The sequence below is a fragment of the Amphibalanus amphitrite genome, unplaced genomic scaffold (genome assembly GCF_019059575.1).
Source record: "Amphibalanus amphitrite isolate SeventyFive unplaced genomic scaffold, NRLGWU_Aamphi_draft 000177F_arrow, whole genome shotgun sequence".
In the NCBI taxonomy this organism is placed as follows: Eukaryota; Metazoa; Arthropoda; class Thecostraca; order Balanomorpha; family Balanidae; genus Amphibalanus; species Amphibalanus amphitrite.
The window spans coordinates 676,695-695,750 of record NW_024881672.1 but is presented as its reverse complement, the minus strand read 5'-3'; the positions used below and the strand labels follow the sequence as shown (position 1 = coordinate 695,750).

The 19,056-nt window shown below is 45.6% G+C and overlaps 2 protein-coding genes across 4 annotated transcripts; one reads left to right on the top strand and one right to left on the bottom strand.

Annotated features, from left to right (window-relative positions):
• The first annotated feature begins 881 nt into the window (after positions 1 to 881).
• On the top strand, positions 882 to 7,658 carry LOC122383936 (vacuolar protein sorting-associated protein 26B-like). Its single transcript, XM_043370820.1, has 8 exons — positions 882 to 1,158; positions 1,913 to 2,056; positions 2,326 to 2,558; positions 3,007 to 3,171; positions 3,695 to 3,801; positions 4,047 to 4,258; positions 4,548 to 4,718; positions 5,668 to 7,658. Exons 1-8 carry the CDS (start codon positions 1,156 to 1,158, stop codon positions 5,830 to 5,832), a joined length of 1,200 nt encoding a protein of 399 aa, XP_043226755.1. The 5' UTR covers positions 882 to 1,155; the 3' UTR covers positions 5,833 to 7,658.
• Positions 4,536 to 18,506, bottom strand: LOC122383937 (cell cycle checkpoint protein RAD1-like). 3 transcript variants are annotated; one of them, XM_043370821.1, is made up of 8 exons: positions 18,437 to 18,506; positions 17,711 to 17,838; positions 11,648 to 11,746; positions 11,181 to 11,332; positions 10,495 to 10,605; positions 10,201 to 10,324; positions 8,445 to 8,654; positions 4,536 to 4,654 (listed from the first exon to the last, which is right to left on the bottom strand). In XM_043370821.1, the coding sequence occupies exons 2-8, from the start codon at positions 17,816 to 17,818 to the stop codon at positions 4,616 to 4,618; spliced, it is 843 nt and encodes a 280-aa protein (XP_043226756.1). In that variant the 5' UTR covers positions 17,819 to 17,838; positions 18,437 to 18,506; the 3' UTR covers positions 4,536 to 4,615. The 3 variants fall into 3 exon arrangements, with proteins under 3 accessions (XP_043226756.1, XP_043226757.1, XP_043226758.1); XM_043370822.1 differs by having other exon boundaries at positions 18,413 to 18,437; XM_043370823.1 differs by lacking the exon at positions 4,536 to 4,654 and adding an exon at positions 7,919 to 8,060.
• Positions 18,507 to 19,056: the final 550 nt, after the last annotated feature.

Sequence of the window (19,056 nt, the reverse complement as noted above, 5' to 3'; positions counted from 1 at the left end):
TGTACTGTAGCACTGAAAGAGGCATCACAAAAAGCCCTAAATCAAAACTGACCATGCAGTAGCAGCAGTAGATTCATACAACGTGGCTTCATACATCTTGTCTTCTGTCATATACCTACCTCATACCTGAAGGCATTGGGAACAGCCTCATTGCTTCAAAAGGGAAAGCGAAAGAAGCTATTCACCAGTATAACAGGGAATATCAGCAGCAGAACATCAAAAATTGAATACTTTTCGAATGTCCGATGGCGAATATTGGACTCAACTTACTACCTACTCAGCTTTGGGTAATTCACTTCAGCATATTAATGCCCCACGGGTCACAGTATCACCCGTGGGTATCAGCATGGATGAGATAACACGGATGAGATAATGAAATTATTATCTAATCCACGGTATCAGTATGCGGATGCCAGTAGCGGCGGAACACCTTCAATTAAGGGGGGGGGGGGCACTGTCGACTTTTGGTCCCATTCTTTCCATGCAACGCCCATAGGGCTACCGGCTAATGTTAAAATGTCAAAATCAAAGGGGGCACTGTGCCCCGGTGCCCTCCCCGTTCCGCCGCCTATGGCGGATGCACGTGCGATGTTCGAATGTTTTGTGTGAATTTGGTTGGATCCATAAGCACCAACGTCTGGTACTACTGTCTACTTCTACCGTCAACCGACTTAATGCACATAAAAATTGCAATGAAAAATCATAAAATGTACGTTCCTATTGCAATATCCCCGCATGCGCCAGCTTGGCACGTGTGTGTATTGTGTTATACAATTTAGTGGCGGCATTCCTTAAGATATGTAGCAAGCACGCCATAGTTGTACGCAGATTAGTGTTTACATTTTGTCCCGGCTCTGTCCCGGCTGTCCCGCACTAGTGTGTGTGGTGAAGAACACATATAATAGATGTTTGATGCGCTAAGTAATCAGTTTAAATTCAATAATTATATTTCCGTGGTGTTAAAAATCTTCAGCTTATCATACAAACATTTGTAGTTTGTCCTGGCTTGTGTCAAACGTGTTTCAAAGGCTTCTCAACGTGTGAACGCAACGTCGCGCCGTCAGCATTGGCTATCAAAGACTGCCCTGAGCCCGTTGCAGCTATTAATTCGCTAATAAGTTCGTCAAGTACGATTTCTTCCATTTCAAAACAAAAATGGTGAGTTATCTTTTTTAATTCATTTTTTAGAGGCACCTTCACTGTGAAATAAGCTGAAGCGGATCCCTTCCGTATCCTTTTAAGCATTTTAACAGCACACAAAGCCTCGATCAATAAATGTAATACTGACTAACCGACAGTTTCACTTTACTCTTGCTGTCTTGCTTTCATTTTTGCTTTTTCATTCACATTACTTGTCTAACACCATATCTATTTGTGCACCTCAAGTTTTCCGACAAGAGCAATCATACATTTCAAGATGTCATTATTCACTGCTAAAAATGTACCAGGTTATGAACTCCAAATCTGTCCTCAGAATTTTGCAATTCAGATTGCAAATGATCTTATTTGAATATCACACATTTCCAATTAACAATCAGTGTTACTTGTTTCTTTCCAGACCTGTTAACTCACAGTAAACCTCATTTGTTTTGTTAAAATTGGTTCATTATGCAGATACCATCATGGATCACTGACAGAAATAGTGTAATAATGTAGCATAGATTATTGTGAAGTGAAAAGCAATTTTGTCAAGTGCTTATTTATACCCTCTACTTTCATAATTTGAATGAACTCAGCACCAACTGGTTTGAAAGAAGTAACTTCTCTCAAGATAGCATTGTCTGATTCAGCATTATTTATGGCACCATCTGCTGACTAGAATGTACACAGTATGTGACTTTTAATGGGTGACTCTAGTGCAGGGTTATCACACTGGTGAATGCACATGATGAATGTTTGTCATTCATTTCAGAGCTTCTTTGGATTTGGCCAAAGTGCTGAGATCGACATAGTCCTCGATGGAGCAGAAACCAGGAAAATGGCAGAACTCAAGTCTGAAGAGGGAAAGAGGGAGAGGTATTACCTCTTCTTTGACGGTGAAACCATAAGCGGCAAGGTTAGTGGTATTAATATTGTCAGCGCCATCTCAATAGTGAAGCAGGGTGGTTGTTCTGTTCTAACAGAGCTGAAAACAGTGATTACTGTTTTCATTTCAGGCTGGAAAATCTTCCATCCACTTTTTAACATTTTTTCATAAAATTATCTTTCACTGAGGTCATGGCATCTACAATCAGCATGTTCAATTGTCATTGTAGTGTCAATCTCAAGTTTTCTTTCATTTTTCACAGCCCATTTGGTTCATGCAAATTCATATGTCTTTCACAGGTCATCATTACTCTGAAGAAGGCTGGCTCTAAACTAGAACACTTTGGTATAAAGGTGGAGTTCGTTGGTCAGATAGAGCTGCAGTATGACCGCGGAGGCCAGCACGAGTTCCTGTCACTGGTGAAGGAGCTGGCGCGGCCGGGAGAGCTGCAGCAGAACGTCAGCTACCCGTTCGAGTTCAGCCAGGTCGAAAAGCCGTACGAGAGCTACTCGGGCTCGAACGTTCGGCTCAGGTGAGCAGCACTTCGATAGATTGTTGTTGTAAATGACGTATTAACAAGCTGTGATTGTAATGTTAGGTTTTCTGAGACACACCCAAACAGTAGAGAACATTGCAGCCAACAGCAACCGCAAAAAGTATGCTTTGTAAATTGTACGAATTGTAATTTTTGGTTTTGATGAGTTTAATTCATTGAATGTTATGACCACATCGTCCAGAAGCATTCAGTAATGATCGATATTGCTATTTCATTTGAATTGTGCCTATATTTTTATGATCTGTCAAGGATGCCAGTACCATTGGTAACTTCAAATACCTACTTATCTGGTCCCGGAGATGATCCTTTTGGTTTACAGACAATAACGTGTTTAATAATGGTCGTTGTCGATGAAATGCAACCTCGCGGATTGACACCGTGGGTAACATCGTGCATAAGAATGTCGCGTTGTTCTCTCGCTCAGGTACTTTCTGCGCGTGACGATCGTGCGTCGCCTGTCCGACTTGGTTCGTGAGATGGACATAGCAGTTCACACGCTCTCCCAGTACCCGGACATGAACACCAGCATCAAAATGGAGGTCGGCATCGAGGACTGCCTGCACATCGAGTTCGAGTACAACAAGTCCAAGTGAGTTGCGGCGAACGTTCCGTTTGTAAATGGCCTTTGCAGTTTGGACACCCAGACCCCATCTCACGAGTCACGATTCATCCTCACCCCCATGAACAGGAGAAGCGAAGTCGCACCATGCGATCACTATGCTATTTTGTCATGCAAACGAACCGTTTAGTCGCGACATCATGGTGCGATAGTTGCTCTGACGTGGCGACGGTTGACACGGACCGCGACGGTGGCGCCACCTCAGTAAAAGTGATGTCGCTGGTGTTGTAGCGCCTCAGTCAGCGAAATCACCCGCGAGAACTGATGATACCTGACATCCGGACTGGAAGATATCTTTTGTTCCATTTGCTTCTCTTCTACTGTGATTTGCAAGATTTGACTCGTACAGGGTACAATTTTTCACAAGTGAGTTGTGGCTGTCTCCTCTGTGCGATAATTTTGCGTTGTTTTGGTCTTGCCGGCAAGTCAGACTTGCATCTGTTCTAAGCTCTACACACCCAGTCTCCTTTTAAAGTCCTCGTCACTGTTTCAGGTATCACCTGAAGGATGTCATTGTTGGCAAGATCTACTTTCTGCTGGTGCGGATAAAAATCAAACACATGGAAATTGCCATCATCAAGCGTGAAACCACGGGCGCAGGTAAGTCGCACGGACATTTCTGCGCCAGGTTATGCAATGTAAGGGAGCGAATGTGGTGTGGTTTGCCCCGCTCAATTTAAAATGAGAACTTCTCAGACCAGCCGCAATACCAGTTTTGCTTCCATGAGTCACCTCACGCTTCCTATTGAGGCCGTGGGTGGAACATGAGCTATGGATGTTAGGTGCACTCGAATTTAAAACAAAAGAAGTCTTGAACTCATCCTCTCCCTTCGCTTGGCCAACAGGTCCCAGCACCTACAACGAAAACGAGACGATCGCCAAGTACGAGATCATGGACGGCGCGCCGGTGCGGGGCGAGAGTATCCCGATCCGCGTGTTCCTGGCCGGCTACGACCTCACGCCCACGATGCGCGACATCAACAAGAAGTTTTCGGTGCGCTACTACCTGAACCTGGTGCTGGTGGACGTGGAGGACCGGAGGTACTTCAAACAGCAGGTCAGTGCGCCTGGACTGGATGGATGGAACATGCTGTAGTTGTTGGCTTCCATTTGCCATTTAAATCAAAGGGTTTTCATGTTATAAGTTCTTCTTCTGAAGTATTTCAGTCGAGAATCTAGCTGTTTTGTAAATGAAGGTATCTAGAATAACTCTTCCTAAGCCGGGCTGACCCGCAATGTCGGCTATCTCCCCAGTTCAGCTCTCCTATGCCACGTCCGTTGGCCCCATCCCACCGGTTGTCCCATGTCCCCACTCTCGGACTGACCTCGGTCACGCTGGCCGGTAGGAGATCACCCTGTGGCGCCAGGGAGAGCGGGCGCGGCGTCCGGCGAAGCTGACCGACCACCAGCCGGGTCAGGAGCCGGCCCAGGAGCCGCCGACGCCGGTCACCATCTGCAACATTCACCAGCAGCTGATCGACGGCAACATCCAGCAGCGGCCAAACACTCTGCACACGGTACGATAACGGTCCACCACACGGTACAATAGCGGCCCAACACCGCACACGGTACATGGTGGCCCAACACTCTGCATGCGTTACGATGGCGGCCCAACACTGCACAAGGCACGGTAGCGATCCACCACACGGTACGATATCGCCCAGCACTCTGCACACAGTACAGTAACGGCAGAACACTGCACACGGTACGATAGCGGCCCAGGAGTCTGCACACGGTACAATAGCGGCCCAACACTCTGCACACGTTACAGTAGCGGCGGAATGCATCATTCAGTCGAGAAGGTAACGAAATGTTTCGGTTGACGTTAGTTCCGTGGTCACAAATAAGTGTTTGACTTCACTATAGTCCATATCCGATTTAAATATCAATTCACTTCATGAACTGGCCCTGCTCAGTAAGTTTCTTTTCTTTTTTTGCATCGTGTATCCTATAAGAAAGCATATTACATCCCAAACTACGCCAGAAACTTTCTAATGCATGCTAGATGCTCAGTGCTCACAGCTCAACGGCTCCTGCTAATAAAGCTACTTTCAATTTCATGAAAAGGTTGCTGCGACTTTTTCCAATACGTGTTCGTCAGCTGTCTGTTTGATTCCATTGGACATGAAGTTGAATTAGAATCTAGCCATCTATTCAACCTGCCCCGATTTTAATCGTAATCGATTTCGAAAGTAATTTCGTTCAACCTGGAGGGTCCGACTTGGAATCGCCCGTTCGTATGGCAAGAAGGAGCATTGCACTACCAACAGAATTAAACCTTGAATATTTATTTAAATGTTGGATCCGATGAGAATGCTAATGACTGTACTTACAATCATTTTTTACAGGACTAGCGGATATTCAGCCTCTATGCAATCGGAGTCGATCGGTCATGGACAGATCGAATGAGTCTCCTCATCGTTTATTCTCTCTCAGTGTGACCTGACTCCCCCCCCCCCGTCACAGGGAGCCGACACACCATCGGACGCCGGTGACCCGGAGGGCGTGACCCGACGGCCGGGCGGCGAGCCAGTGGGAGACACGGACCTCACTTCGCCAACCGACTCCACGGCAGGAGACGGTGCCGACAGCAACGGTCACAGCGCCACGGTCCCTGAGGACGCCCAGTAGAGGTCGCGCACAGAGGTTTTGGGAAGATCAAGAGGTCCTTACCCGACGGAACCACTCAGATGGCCAGGTAGTGAGTCATCACGCGCGGGCGGTCCGTGCCATCGAAAGAGGGATAGATGATTGTCGCGGTGGCACGTGGTTCACGCTGAGCCACTCCTCTGGTGGTCACCGACTCACCACCGACCACTACGCCGGCCTAACGGTACCTCTGGTGTCCATTCCGGTTTGTCGTAGTTCAGCTGCTGGTTAGATTCCCGTAGTGATCGTATCCCCGAACACAAATGCATATTTTGGGTGTCAGGTATCGTAAGGGCAGACACGAGCTGTCGGTGTTCCATGTTTGTCCGGGCTTGACTCCAGCATCGCCGCATGCCTTTGGAGTCCCCGTAGATCCGATGGAGGCTGGACGTGGACCGACTTTTCCTTTCCCTGAAGGAATCAGTGGCCAGTTGGGCGAATGTGATACGTTGCGATGAGGTGAATGACACGCACAAGACACGCATTGGCATTATTTGATTGTGGGGTTGTGTTGCACGCTTTTGCGCTTTTGCTTTTCATGTGTACAACTTTTGGCAAGCAGGCAACTATTACTGGAGCATTGGCGGCTTGGCGTGCTTATTTAGATAATGGGTATAGAAATTGTTGTTTTCTATTATTAGTCCGCATTCTTGCACACTTTCATATCGGACGCTGCGAACAAAACTCCCCCAGTGCAATAATTATACAATTTAGGTCAAGGTCGTTTTGTTTGGTACGCTCTATGGGGTTTACTTTAGCTATCCTTGAATATCCTCTAAACTGTTACGCTCTTCTTAGTTGCTCGAATAGCTGATAATACACTCGCGTATAGTAGCAGTGTAGCGTATTATTTTGATATGCGTATTGAGTTATTTCTTTTTGCTTAGCGTTTATGCATAGGTAGCGGGGAAGAAGCTAGTGTCAAGTTTAGGCAGTCCTGACTAAGAGTGGCTCATCAGCTGGTTCATGTTTGTTACCAACAACGTACCTGTGTGCCTGCCCCATTCTCGCTTGTCTCAACCTTATCGAACCGTGTTAAATCAAGATGCACTTTGACGCTGGGGTTTGTGCATTGCAAAGCATGTATTTCAACAGTAATTTCTTGTTTCAATTAATTGGTTATCTCCCACCTAGATGTCTATCTCTGGTTCCAATTCGATGCTCACATTCATTATAGTATCTGCAGCGTTCAATCAGTACGGCTGTTGTCTGGTGCAAGGAAGGGTGCGCGGATGTTACTTTAAGTCTCTCCTCCAGCCGCATCTCACTGCGATGTAACGACTTTTGTGAACCTAGTCCAACAACTGTGATGCGACTTACCGCTGACAGATATGTTCCACGTGTGCGTTTATAAACGCGTGCCATTCGAGTCTCGAGCGTGCAGCGTCGTGTTCCATGTCCCCGCCCGGCCTGTGTCCTTGCTGGTTGCCGATCTGTTGCTGCGTATTTTTATATTCTGAATCTCTCGGGCAATATATGTATGTATTGGATCTGTGTATGTCAGGGTAAGGCGGCGGCGTTCGATTCCGCCCAGATCTGGGTACCCGACAGTACCTCACGTCGCTGCGCGATAACGAATGACATGAGCGGCCTTCTCTGTGTAGTGGGCACATTAGCTGTATCATGAGTATGTGCGTGCGTGTTCCATAAATGTGGAATGAGACATTGTGTAGGGATGCATTCTCTCACCGGGCATCGCCGTTGGCAACGACACCAATCGAATCCACGTGCTTGTAGTCCTTATATATTTCGGAATGCTGTGGTGTATGTATGTCAGCATGGGGCGCTTTCAATATAATGATGTTTCAGCTCCTGTGTTTTGACGGTGACATGCTTATGAAAGTTGAATGTTTCAATTTATTCACCTTTGATTGATATTTCGATGCATCTTTGCCTCCTGGTCTATCCTTGATATAATCGCAAAACATGACTCCTCTGACATGAACGATGATCAATTCGGCACACAAAATCCAAAATCCTATCGATTAGAAGCACCCTTTCACTTACTCGTCTTGTAATAAGTCGTGGATGAAAAGTTGTCTTCGGTGCGTCGAATGACAGGCTTGAGTGATACAAGTAATGGATCATATATTGCGTGTTCATATAAAAACATGGAATGGTATGGAGATAATATACAATGACGATTCATGAATGAACAACAAAGATAACAATGGTAGCTTCAGCTGTGTTCAATCCTCTTCTGGAGAGCACTGTAAACACACACAATAGACGTTAGCTTCCTGCGCTATGCTGAAACTACTTATGATGTTAGGAATCAAAATGCTTACGAAGCAGGACGAGTTACTCCATTAAGAATCCTGATTTCTCCATTAAGATTCCTGACACAATCTATGTGCCAAGCACTGAAAATTTCGATATCAGGTATCACAAAAGCTTATCACGCATTATATACGGGAATTGTTGGCTCGTGTAATAGATATATAGAATGGAATTATCAGACCCACTCTGAAATAAAATGACTCTTTAAAGTCAGTAAACTGGGTTGCTACGTGAATGACATTGAAATGACACGGTAAATGGTGACGATCCAGCTCTCCTCCCATTTCATACCATTGTCGACCCACAAAACTCACAAAGAACTCGACGAAGCAGATGTGTCCGTCGTCCGTTTTGATCATGTACTGGAGGCAGAGGAAGCCACGCGCGTCCGTGCGCAGCGACACCTTCTGCGACTGGGCGAGCGGCTTCAGCGAGAGCTTCATCAGGGCGAGCCGGTAGCGGCTGGTGCTGGTGCGCGGGCACTGGAACAGCTCGACCAGGTCCGAGTCGCCCGCCACCTCCACCTGTGCCACGCCAGTGCACGTGGTGCGACAGTCATTCAGCCCTTACTTCCAATTAGGTGAAAAAATGTTTCGCTGCGTCAGGGGCCCGGGAACGATTTTGAAGTTGGGGGGGGCGAGCCTAAAATACCTGACATGATGCATATGAAACAGTGGCGTAGCTAGGGGTCTAAGGGGACACGTACCCCCCCCCCCCCATCGGGATAAAGGGGACCCTCGGGTCCGAGGGGCCCTGCGGCGCCATTTGACCGCTGAGGGTTAACGATGGCCATATTTCTACTCAGAAGGGCCCCATGGGGCTCGTCAGAGCACCTCATGGGCCCTAAATAGCCACACTAAGATCTCCATAAGGGTCCGACGCCGGCGTCTGAGGGCCTCTTGCGGCTTTTAAGGACACCTTGGTGATCTCCAAAGGCCCGTTACTGGCCTCTGAGAGGTCTTACCGGCCTATGAGGTGCCAGTTCTAGGGGCATTTCCCGCCTATGATGGTCCCACACTTAATTTTCTGAGGGCCCCATAACGGCAACTGTGGGGCCCTCGTCGGCGCCTATGAGGGCCTGTCTCTAAGGACCCCACAGGACTTCTTCTGCCGGCGTAAGGTCCCCTTGCCGGTCACTGAGACTCCCTGCCGGCTTGTAGAGAGTTCGCGTCAGCAGCACTAAAGGCCCCACACCCGTCTGTAACGGCCCCACACCAGCGTCTATGAGGATCCACAGCAACGCCTGTAACTTGTAAGGACCCTCATCGGCGCCTCTGAGAGAATCACACTAGCACCTCTGAGCGCCCACACCGGCACCTGCATGGCGGCCCCACACCAGTGCCTCTAAAGGCCCCTTACCGGCGGCTCTGTGGGCCCTACGCCGGTGATTCTGAGGGTGCTACCGATAACCGAAGGCACCACACAAGCCCTTAGTGTCGCTGAGCTTTAATCCCATACCGGCCCTCCGAGGGCGCCACGTCAGTGCACTCATTGCCCCACACCCCTCCATCACATCCGGAGCGGGTAAACTGTGTTATACCTATAATAGCAACGATTTTACCACCGTTGTACGTTATGTATTTCTCAAAGCTGACTCAAGCTGGTGCAGTATAAAATCTGGCCTGCCAAACTTATGGCCACGATCAGGCCCAAATCAAAGCGGGATGACAATAGTCAATGGCAGATGTTGTCAAATCGATACCTACTGTATCAGCAGAAACCATTCAGATGGCAAGGAAAATGCCATGTGTTGATGCGTAGATGTATGAAGGAAACAAGAAGGAAAAAGGTCCGGAAAAGGGAGGAAAGATCTTTTCTCGCTGCCTCAATGTTGAGGGGGCGCCGCCCCCTCGGCTCTCAAGTTGGGGGGGCAAGCGCCCCCGCTGCCCCCCCCTGTTCCCGGGTCTATGCGCTGCGTAATTAGTACGGAAAATAAAAAATACAGTTTTACAACATATTGTGAAGTCATTAGTCATCACAGTATATTGAAAAACGAAAGTACATACAAAGTACCATATAAGAGCAGACCTAGCTGCAGTGACATCTACCCCTCAGTTTAAGTGTCAGTACCTTTGACTCGATACCGGCTCCGACGGCGGCGAACTGCAGTAACGGTGGAGTGGGACAAAACACCAACTCCATCAGGTCACAGTCGCCGTCCATCTCCGCCAGCGCCTCCCGCAGACAGTCAGACCTAGAGAGGTGCATGTTAGCGTTCAGTACGCCTTCCATATGCATACCGGATTAATTCAAAGGCAAACAACGGCAGAATCAACAGCGGCAACAATATAAATGATGATCGCGGAGGTTCGTGAAAGCTGAACCGGAAAAGTATCACTGAAGAGAAACTTCCGAGCTGATTACCTGATGATTGTTTTGTTGACTACATCGGAGCTGTTGAAGTTGAAATCCATCGTGTCCTCCGGCAGTTGCGTCTTGATGGAGCAGTCTGTGAGCACGCCACTCTCCTCTAGCCTAGGCGGAATGTGAAAGACGTCAATTAGTATCATGAAAAGATGTTAACTTTTATTAGGCCCGCAACTTGAGCGTATGACGCTCATCCAAGCAGCTTTTTAGGAAGAGCAAACGACTCCTGAGCTGACCGTCGCAGCAGTAAGAGCCAAACTGACGTAACTCAGCGCTCGCTATTTGGTTCTGAAGGGGGTGGGTGAGCGAAAGGCTTCCAGATGATGGCGATCGCGTTTCAGGTGCTGTAAGATAATGTGAACACGTGAAATGTAAATTCCACTATAGGTAAACTCCACCGTCTTTTCTAGCATTTCCAATCATACGATATGTGCGCAAGGCCACGGCAGACGAATCGAACGGGTATTGAACAAGAAAAGTCGACGATTACTTTTACAGTTTCAAAATAAAATAATTGCAAACGTCCCACGGGTTGAACTTGTATATAAAGACGCTCTAGTAAACTCTTACGAAGCGAGATCTTTCAGAACAACATCAAAATTGCGATTCGTGTCTCGTGTGGCGTGCAGAATGTAGCGGTCAACGGCGCTCAAATAGCACGGTGAAGATCGTGACATACTCACACAATTACGAGTGGATGACCGTCTCCCGCATAGCACATCTTGAGAGCTGTGGTGGCACCTGCCGTACCGCCAGAGCCAAAAATGTTCAGGCACTCTAGCAGCACTGACAGGTTTATCTTGAAGGACAATGTCTCTTGACTGAGCACAAATTGCTAGAAATGGAAACGGCAAACAGTATTTAGTACCTACAGAAGGAGGAGACAACCATGCTAAAATTTTCTTTGAAAAGGTCTGAAATGGTGCTGAAAATGAAAGAAGGCATTAAATTCAAGAAATGGGTTATGGACACAGGACTATAACAAGAAAGTATGTGTAAGGATTATGACATGTTATGATGTTGAATGCATAACAAGCATGAAGAGCACATGATCATTCATCGTGTTTTTGTCATCTCACATTTATTCATTTCTTACAAGTCCACTGGCACTGTCAACCTTTGCGCAACCACACTACAAGTACTAGCATACCTGGAACATGTCAGCTTGTATGAATGCATTTGCCTGCACACACTTGCTGTCTTCCACAGTAACTTTCAATCCATCAGATGTTACCACCACCACTGCACTCTGAAAACACATCAACTGTTGTTCAGATGCCTGTAACAATCTATAAAATGTCACAGCATATTTAAAAACAAATTCGGAACCTGCCACTATGACAAATGAACAGAGTGGACATGATGAAGACATGTCAATGACTATCCTTTTGTCATTAGTTTCTGCTAGTGACACCCTTCCTTCAAATGGTATGATGGGACTAATTCTATAATGGACTAATCATCTGGATTTCATCAGTGTTCTCAAGGTGTTTGTTTATGTTAATACTTTCAACATGTTTTTTTTTTAATTAGTTGCTTGTGTAACTTAAAGAAATGTTTTAAAAGATTACATATTTTCATAGCATACAAAACGTGAATGAGTGAATGCATGTGAATAAAGGTCGTTCTCCACGGTACATGTTTTGCGCGTTTTTAATGACGTTTTAACGCTTTTTTGATGTTTTGCGAGTTTTTCATGATCCGGCGTTGATCTGTGCCATTCAATTACACTGTGCCATCTCCACGGCGGAAGATTTACCAAAAATTGAAAAACGCGTGGCTTCATACAATCAAAAAACTGCAAAACTCGTAAAACGCGTCAGGTTGTGTCATGCAAAACTCGTAAAACCTTAAGCGTGATTTTATCCAAACATTTGGATGGAATGAAAGTTTTCCGGTTTTTGACAAGGCTAAGAAGGTAATCCTTCTGCTATTAATACCATTTTACGGTGAAATGGATGCAATGAAAAGTGTGGAACGCGATGAAACGCAATTTGATTAACCCGCGCCCCGTAGGGCTACCGGCGGACCCTACCACCCGTAGGGGGGGGGGGCGTTTCGGCCCCCCCCCCCCCTAAGATCTCGGAAAGTTACCGGCCGATTTTCAAAATTCAAACGGCGTTCGATAGCCCCACCCGGGAACTACCTTGTGAGCAAATTTCATTGACCTAGGTCAAACCGATGACGTCACAGGTCAGGTCAAAGGTCAGATTTTCACCGTTCACAGGCAATTCAAGAAATGTGCTGTGAAAGCGAGTAAATTGGTAATTTATTGAAAACCATCGATGGTACATTGTTCATCAAACACATACTTTGCTATCTGAGGTCACTGATACCAGGTCAGGTCACAGCGAGGTCAGGTCACCGGGGTCACAATATGAATGTGTTGTGTGATACATGTTTTATGGTCCATTTTACATGACAAATGCGATGTGGGTTAGGCAGCCTTTGGGGCCAGCCTAGGTCACGTTTTTGTGAAGGTCAGGTCAAGGTCAGGTCAAATTAGGTCAAATTTCAAAGTTGCTATTTTTGCATAAAATGGGTATCAATTCGATGCAGCTCGTCACGGGGAGTCTAATGGTGGTCTTCGTTTTGCTCTACGAGTTCTAGAATTGCCAAAAATTGAGTTTGAAAATTTGACGTCATCATTTTTGAACAGTTTTTTTCGCTATAACTTGGCCAAAAAACGAGGTATCGATCTGAAATTTGGTATGTAGATAGAAGACGGTAGGCACTATCACATATATTCCGGTTTTTTCGAAACTCAAAAAACTTTTTGGATATTTTGGCGAATATATCCAAACAAATGCTTTTTTGATTTTTGGGGGTCAAAACTCAAAAATTTCAAAAATTCGAGATAGCAGTTTTGTAGCCCTGTCAATTCTACACCTTTTATGTCCTAATCATTTTTCTGTATCTTCAAAGCTGTAGTCCTGACAGGTCTTCTCGCGAAGGTCTTTTTTCGGTCGAAAATGACAGAACATGACGTCACTCTGACGTCATTTGTGGCCAACCTATCATAGCCTCTGGAAAATTTTTTGGTCACAATGTGTAAAATTGATGCCCGGAGGGGTCCTGAAAGTTTGGTGGCGATATCTCCAGCCGTTTAGGAGATATCGACCGAAAAGGACAGGGGGGGCCGTTTCGGCCCCCCCCTACGGGGCGCGGGTTAAGCCAATGATCATGGCAAGTACTCAGACAACCATACCAATAACTTCTGTTGCTATTCCGACGATGTGAATGTCAAATAATTACATAGTAAGTCTATGGATAACAGATATTACGATATCAGATCATTTCAGATAATTGATAATTAGGTAACTGATGTCATAGCGGTGATAACAATAGGGTAACGTGATGATACCCCTATAACTATCTCTACAGCGAAAATCGAGGGGTAAATAGAAGCCGTGCGCCAGATACCTGCCCTGTGGGAAAAGAGGGCTACGGCATACAGCGCACGAAGGGCGGAGAAAGATGTTCTTTCTCTGAAATTGAAATTGTTCTGAAATTGTAATTGTTCTGATTAGACTGACAAACTAAAACCGTAAAAAGCGAAAAACTCGCAAAACTCGCAAAAGCGTCTGTTAAAAAGCGAAAAAAGCGCAAAACTCTCGTTTGCTAAAACACGTAAAAACCGAAAATGTTTACACGTGGAGACAGTACTTAAGAATATGAACATGTGAAAGTGAGAATGTGAATAAATACCAGCTAATACTGTAAGCTGCAAAGGATAAGGAACAACTCCTGCTATATTCACTCCTGGTGTTATGTTTGGAGCAAAGTATCAGTGAAAAAAATAACCAGTCAGTATAGGTTTGCCTTTCACATCAAAATGTTCAATTGATATAATACCTTTTCAACATGTGAAAATAATTGCAACATTATCAATATCACACAATCTCGTTAATAGAACAGTAAATCTTGATTTTTCTTCTGCAAACTCTGAACCATACAATGCTCCTTTTACCCTAAGAGAACTTAAACTATCCCTAGCAAAGGCAAGCACTAAAACTTCGGTAGGACCAGACTCCATTCCATATTCTTTTTTCACAAAATTGAACGAACTTAACCTTTCCACACTACTGATAGCATTCAACAAACTATGGACTGAGGACAACTTCCCGGATGAATGGCTTAAAAGTATAATCATACCTATCCTCAAACCCGGCAAAGACCAGCACGACGCAAATTCGTATCGCCCAATCTCACTAACCAATTGTGTCTCCAAGATTTTCGAAAGAATGGTAAACAGGCGCCTGCGATTTTACCTTGAGAGCAACCATTGCATTGATATATGTCAAAGCGGTTTTCAGAAAAATCGTAGTACGGCAGACAATATCATTCGCCTTATCTCGGACATCCAGGTAAACTGGGAACATAGGCGACCGACTGTTGCTATTTTCCTAGATCTAATGTCAGCCTTCAACAAGGTACACAGTTCGACGATAATTTATAAGCTGCACTCAATCGGAATCAGAGGCCATTTGGCTGCGTTTCTTCAAAATTTCCTAAAACCCCGAACTTTCAAAGTTCGTTGCCAAGCGACACTTTCTGACGACTTTGTAATGGAACATGGCGTCCCTCAAGGCAGCGTGCTGTCACCTACGCTGTTCTTGATTGCCCTGAACGATATGCTCCTACTCCTGCCACGTGTTCTAACATTTTCTGTCCGCTATTCGCTTTTTGCTGATGATATAGCAATATGGGTATCCCACAAAAACTACAAACAGGCTTATTCTATATTGCAAACAGTGGTTGATCACTGCGTTAAATGGTGCACAAAATGGGGATTCTTTTTGTCAGCACCAAAATCAGTCATGATGGTCTTCAAACGTGGACCCCGTCCATCGCTTGAAAGATCCCCACACATCGATGGGATTAAAATACCTTTTTCCACGTCACACAAATTTCTAGGGATCATTTTGGATACTAATCTAACCTTCCGTCAACACGTTGAGCACCTAAGAGCACGTTGTATTAAACGAATCAATGTCCTAAGATGCATATGTGGGTTTTCTTGGGGTGCGGACAGGAAAACATTGCAAATGTTGTATATTGGGCTAATCAGATCTACGATTGAGTACAATTGTTATCTGTTTAGCACACTGTCGCCCAGTTTATGCAAACGTCTAGAAGCCGTTCAATCAACGTGCTTGAGACTTCTAACTGGGGCTTTTCGCACATCGCCAGTTCTTGCGCTTCGTGCAGATACCGGCATTCCAGCACTTGATGACCGACGCGTCTTTCTTTTCCTCCGCTATTACTACAGAGCAAAAAGTGTTCGAAATCACATTGCGGTACCAGCAATGGAGGCGAGGAAACCAAGAACCCGACGCCCACTGCGTAGATCGTGCTTTCTACCCGGGTGCCTTGAGCAAGCTCATCAACTGCTAAACATTAGGCGCACTGAAGTTACTCTAAATCCTCCTATGATTCCATTTTGGCTCCTCAAAGACCTATCCATTGAATTTCTTTTTGATTATAAGAAGACCAGTATACCTCCGGTGGAAGCTCAAATGCTCTTCCAGGAGTATGTAGAGCTCAACTGCGACTCTGCTTTTTTCTTCACAGATGGCTCATGTCACGAAAATCAGATAGGTTCAGCAGCCGTCGGCCCTGGGCTTAGGTTTGGGACCCGGCTTCAAGAATTTACGACAGTCTTTAGTGCCGAAGTTCACGCAATCGAAAAAGTTATGGAGCACATCAAGGCAGAAAAGATTGATCGGGCAACCATCTGTACTGATTCGAAATCCGCTCTTCAAGCACTGGAAAGGACCGATAATGTTACCCACCACGGTATCTACAATATTCTCAGGATCACATCAGATCTCAATGAGGGCCAGCATGTGACCCTTCTTTGGGTTCCAGGTCATTACGGTATTGCAGGAAATGAACGTGCGGATGTCCTCGCAAAGGAGGCTGCAATGCGACCTGATCCAGTTGTGGAACCTATGGCCCAAGGGGACGCTATTCATATGATAAAAATCAAATTCGCCGAGTACCTTCAACGCAAATGGGACCAACATCATGCTGCACATATGTATGCGATCAAACGAGAACTTAGAACATGGGTCACATGTAACCAACCAGACAGGATACGCGAGGTGACCCTGGCCAGATTGAGGTGTGGTCATACTCGCCTCACCCATGGCCACCTTTTTGATAGGACGGGCCCTCCGATTTGCCACACCTGCGACACACGCATCTCCGTAGAGCACATTTTGATCGCATGCACGGCATTGCATCACGAACGAAGACACATCACTAACTATCTTGCGGTACAACACCTTAAAAACGACCTCCCGACGCTTCTCGGGGACGACACAACATTGACAAACCTGGTACTTGATTTCGTCCTAACATCACCCTACTCAGAGCTACTTTAACGGCCTTGACTGTTAGCAGGCGCCCGTTTCGCTACCACCAGGCTGACTTGTGATACGGGATGGGTCGGGTTTTTCGCTGGTGCCGAAACACAGAGCTTCGGTGGCAGACGGGTTTTCTCCTGCCGCTGGAGCAGGCTTAGAGGCTCAGCGGCCCAGCGAGCTACACCAGCGGACCCCGGCCGCTGAACAGCGGCGGCGGCCGGGTTGAACGACCACAGACAACCGTCGGCCGCCAACTGCAGCAGCGACAGATTCCCCATCCTCCAAACCATTCCTTTCATCGTGACGCTTAAACATTCACAAACCCCATCCCTCCCAGCGACATATCCCCCACTCTTCAAACCATTCCTGTCATCAAACTCTCGTAACCTTACCATTCACAAACTTCCTCCTTCCCTCCCTTCACAAACATCAATTTACCGGTAAGTTTCACTGTCATTTATGTGTCTTAACGTAAATTCATGGGTTTTTTCCCATATTCATGGCATAGTACATGGATATGGGTTTTCCCATGTTGTCTTGCTGTAAAAGTGGCCACCGGTCTTAGTTAGGACGGCCGGTTTGTTTTGCGCGGCGTAGTTAGGTCGCCGCCCTCCTCGCGAGGCCGGTAACGTAAGTTAGGGCCACTAAAAAAAAAAAAAAAAAAAAAAAAAAAAAAAAAAAATATCACACAACCTGCATCCTGCAATTTTCAGGCTCCCAGTTTGTTTTGAGTCTTAGTTATCAAGTCATCCACAAGTGTGCAGGAATAGATCTATTCTTAACAACCTTTTGGCTTCTAAAATATAAAGAGTTGCATTCAATATCGTACCAGACGTACCTACCTCTTTAAAATGTACTGCTTTCAAAAGCTGTGATACATTCTTCACATTGTCTATTTTTGCAACAAGTACATTCTGTTTATCTTCGTCACTGTCTTGTGTATCCAACATTTTGCCAGGCACACCTCAACCTGTAAATGAACAGATACAAATTATACAGTGTTAATACCGGTAATAACAACATAGTTTAATACAATTATAGTTTAAATGCAATGGTTGAAGCTGGATGCCGGTGAAAACAGGGCGCCGGAGGGCATATTTGGTCACGGGACCATTAAGAAGTTCTCCTCTCTATGCCTTCTACATGGTAAATGTCACGTGGTTTCAGGTTTGTGCGAGTGAATTTCAAGAGCTTTGATCAACTCGCCCCAGGCACCCTGTTTTCACGTCGTCCTTGGAGCTTGCTTGAAAAATAAATATATTTCTAAATGCAATATTGATATGTTTTGAGCTGTAAATACCTGAGCTGAATATTACTCAACCATTCTCTGCAAGGCCATACATGGGAGTATCTGATGAAGTGGCAACTTAATAAAAAAAAAATCATATTTGTTTTCTCCTAATCAGGCCACTATTTGTATTGCTAGGACTACTCTGGAAATTATTGCTTTGTATGGTGAGGAAAAGCTTTGGCCTTGACCTTATGAGCAAAAGTACTTGAGAAGCCCGCGTAGCACAAAATTGAAATGCCTGAAATGGAATTACATCTCAATATTCCTCAATTTTAACCTGTAAGAAGAGATAGCCAGGGCCCCTTAGTAAGAAGTAAACAGTTTGAGAAATTCAAAAGAGCCGCAAAGCAAAAAGCTGCGCCAGAAACGTCAAAAGGCTGTCTTATTTGTCTTTTCAAATCGCTTCCATATGCTACCAAATTTCTAGCTTCATAAAAAATACCTACCGCCGGTAAGACTCTTGGGTAAGACCGGTAAGACCGGTAATACCGGTAAGACACTTTCATGCGTGAGGCGGTTTAGCAATTTCGGTAAACAACGCAGCGAACATTGCTGTCATGCCAGTCATTCTTTTTAGGCCTAGTCATTGCATTTGACAGATTATCGGAAAAGCGTCTCGGTATTTTTTTCTTTTGCAACAACGTCCGTGAAGTTAGCGTCGTATTCCGCGACGGATTCAGCGTCGAGTCCGAATTTCAACTAAACCCAACCTATCCGATGCAGTTTGGGACGCTGATTCCGAATATCGTATTCATTGCAAATTTCAAGGTCATCTTCAAGGTCAAATCACGGATTGAAATTGAGACCCCGATTTTTCCTACACCGATCGTCCGATCCGATTTCTGAAGGTCACATTCGAAAGCTAGGGTCAGAATCTCGAATTCCCTAATATATACC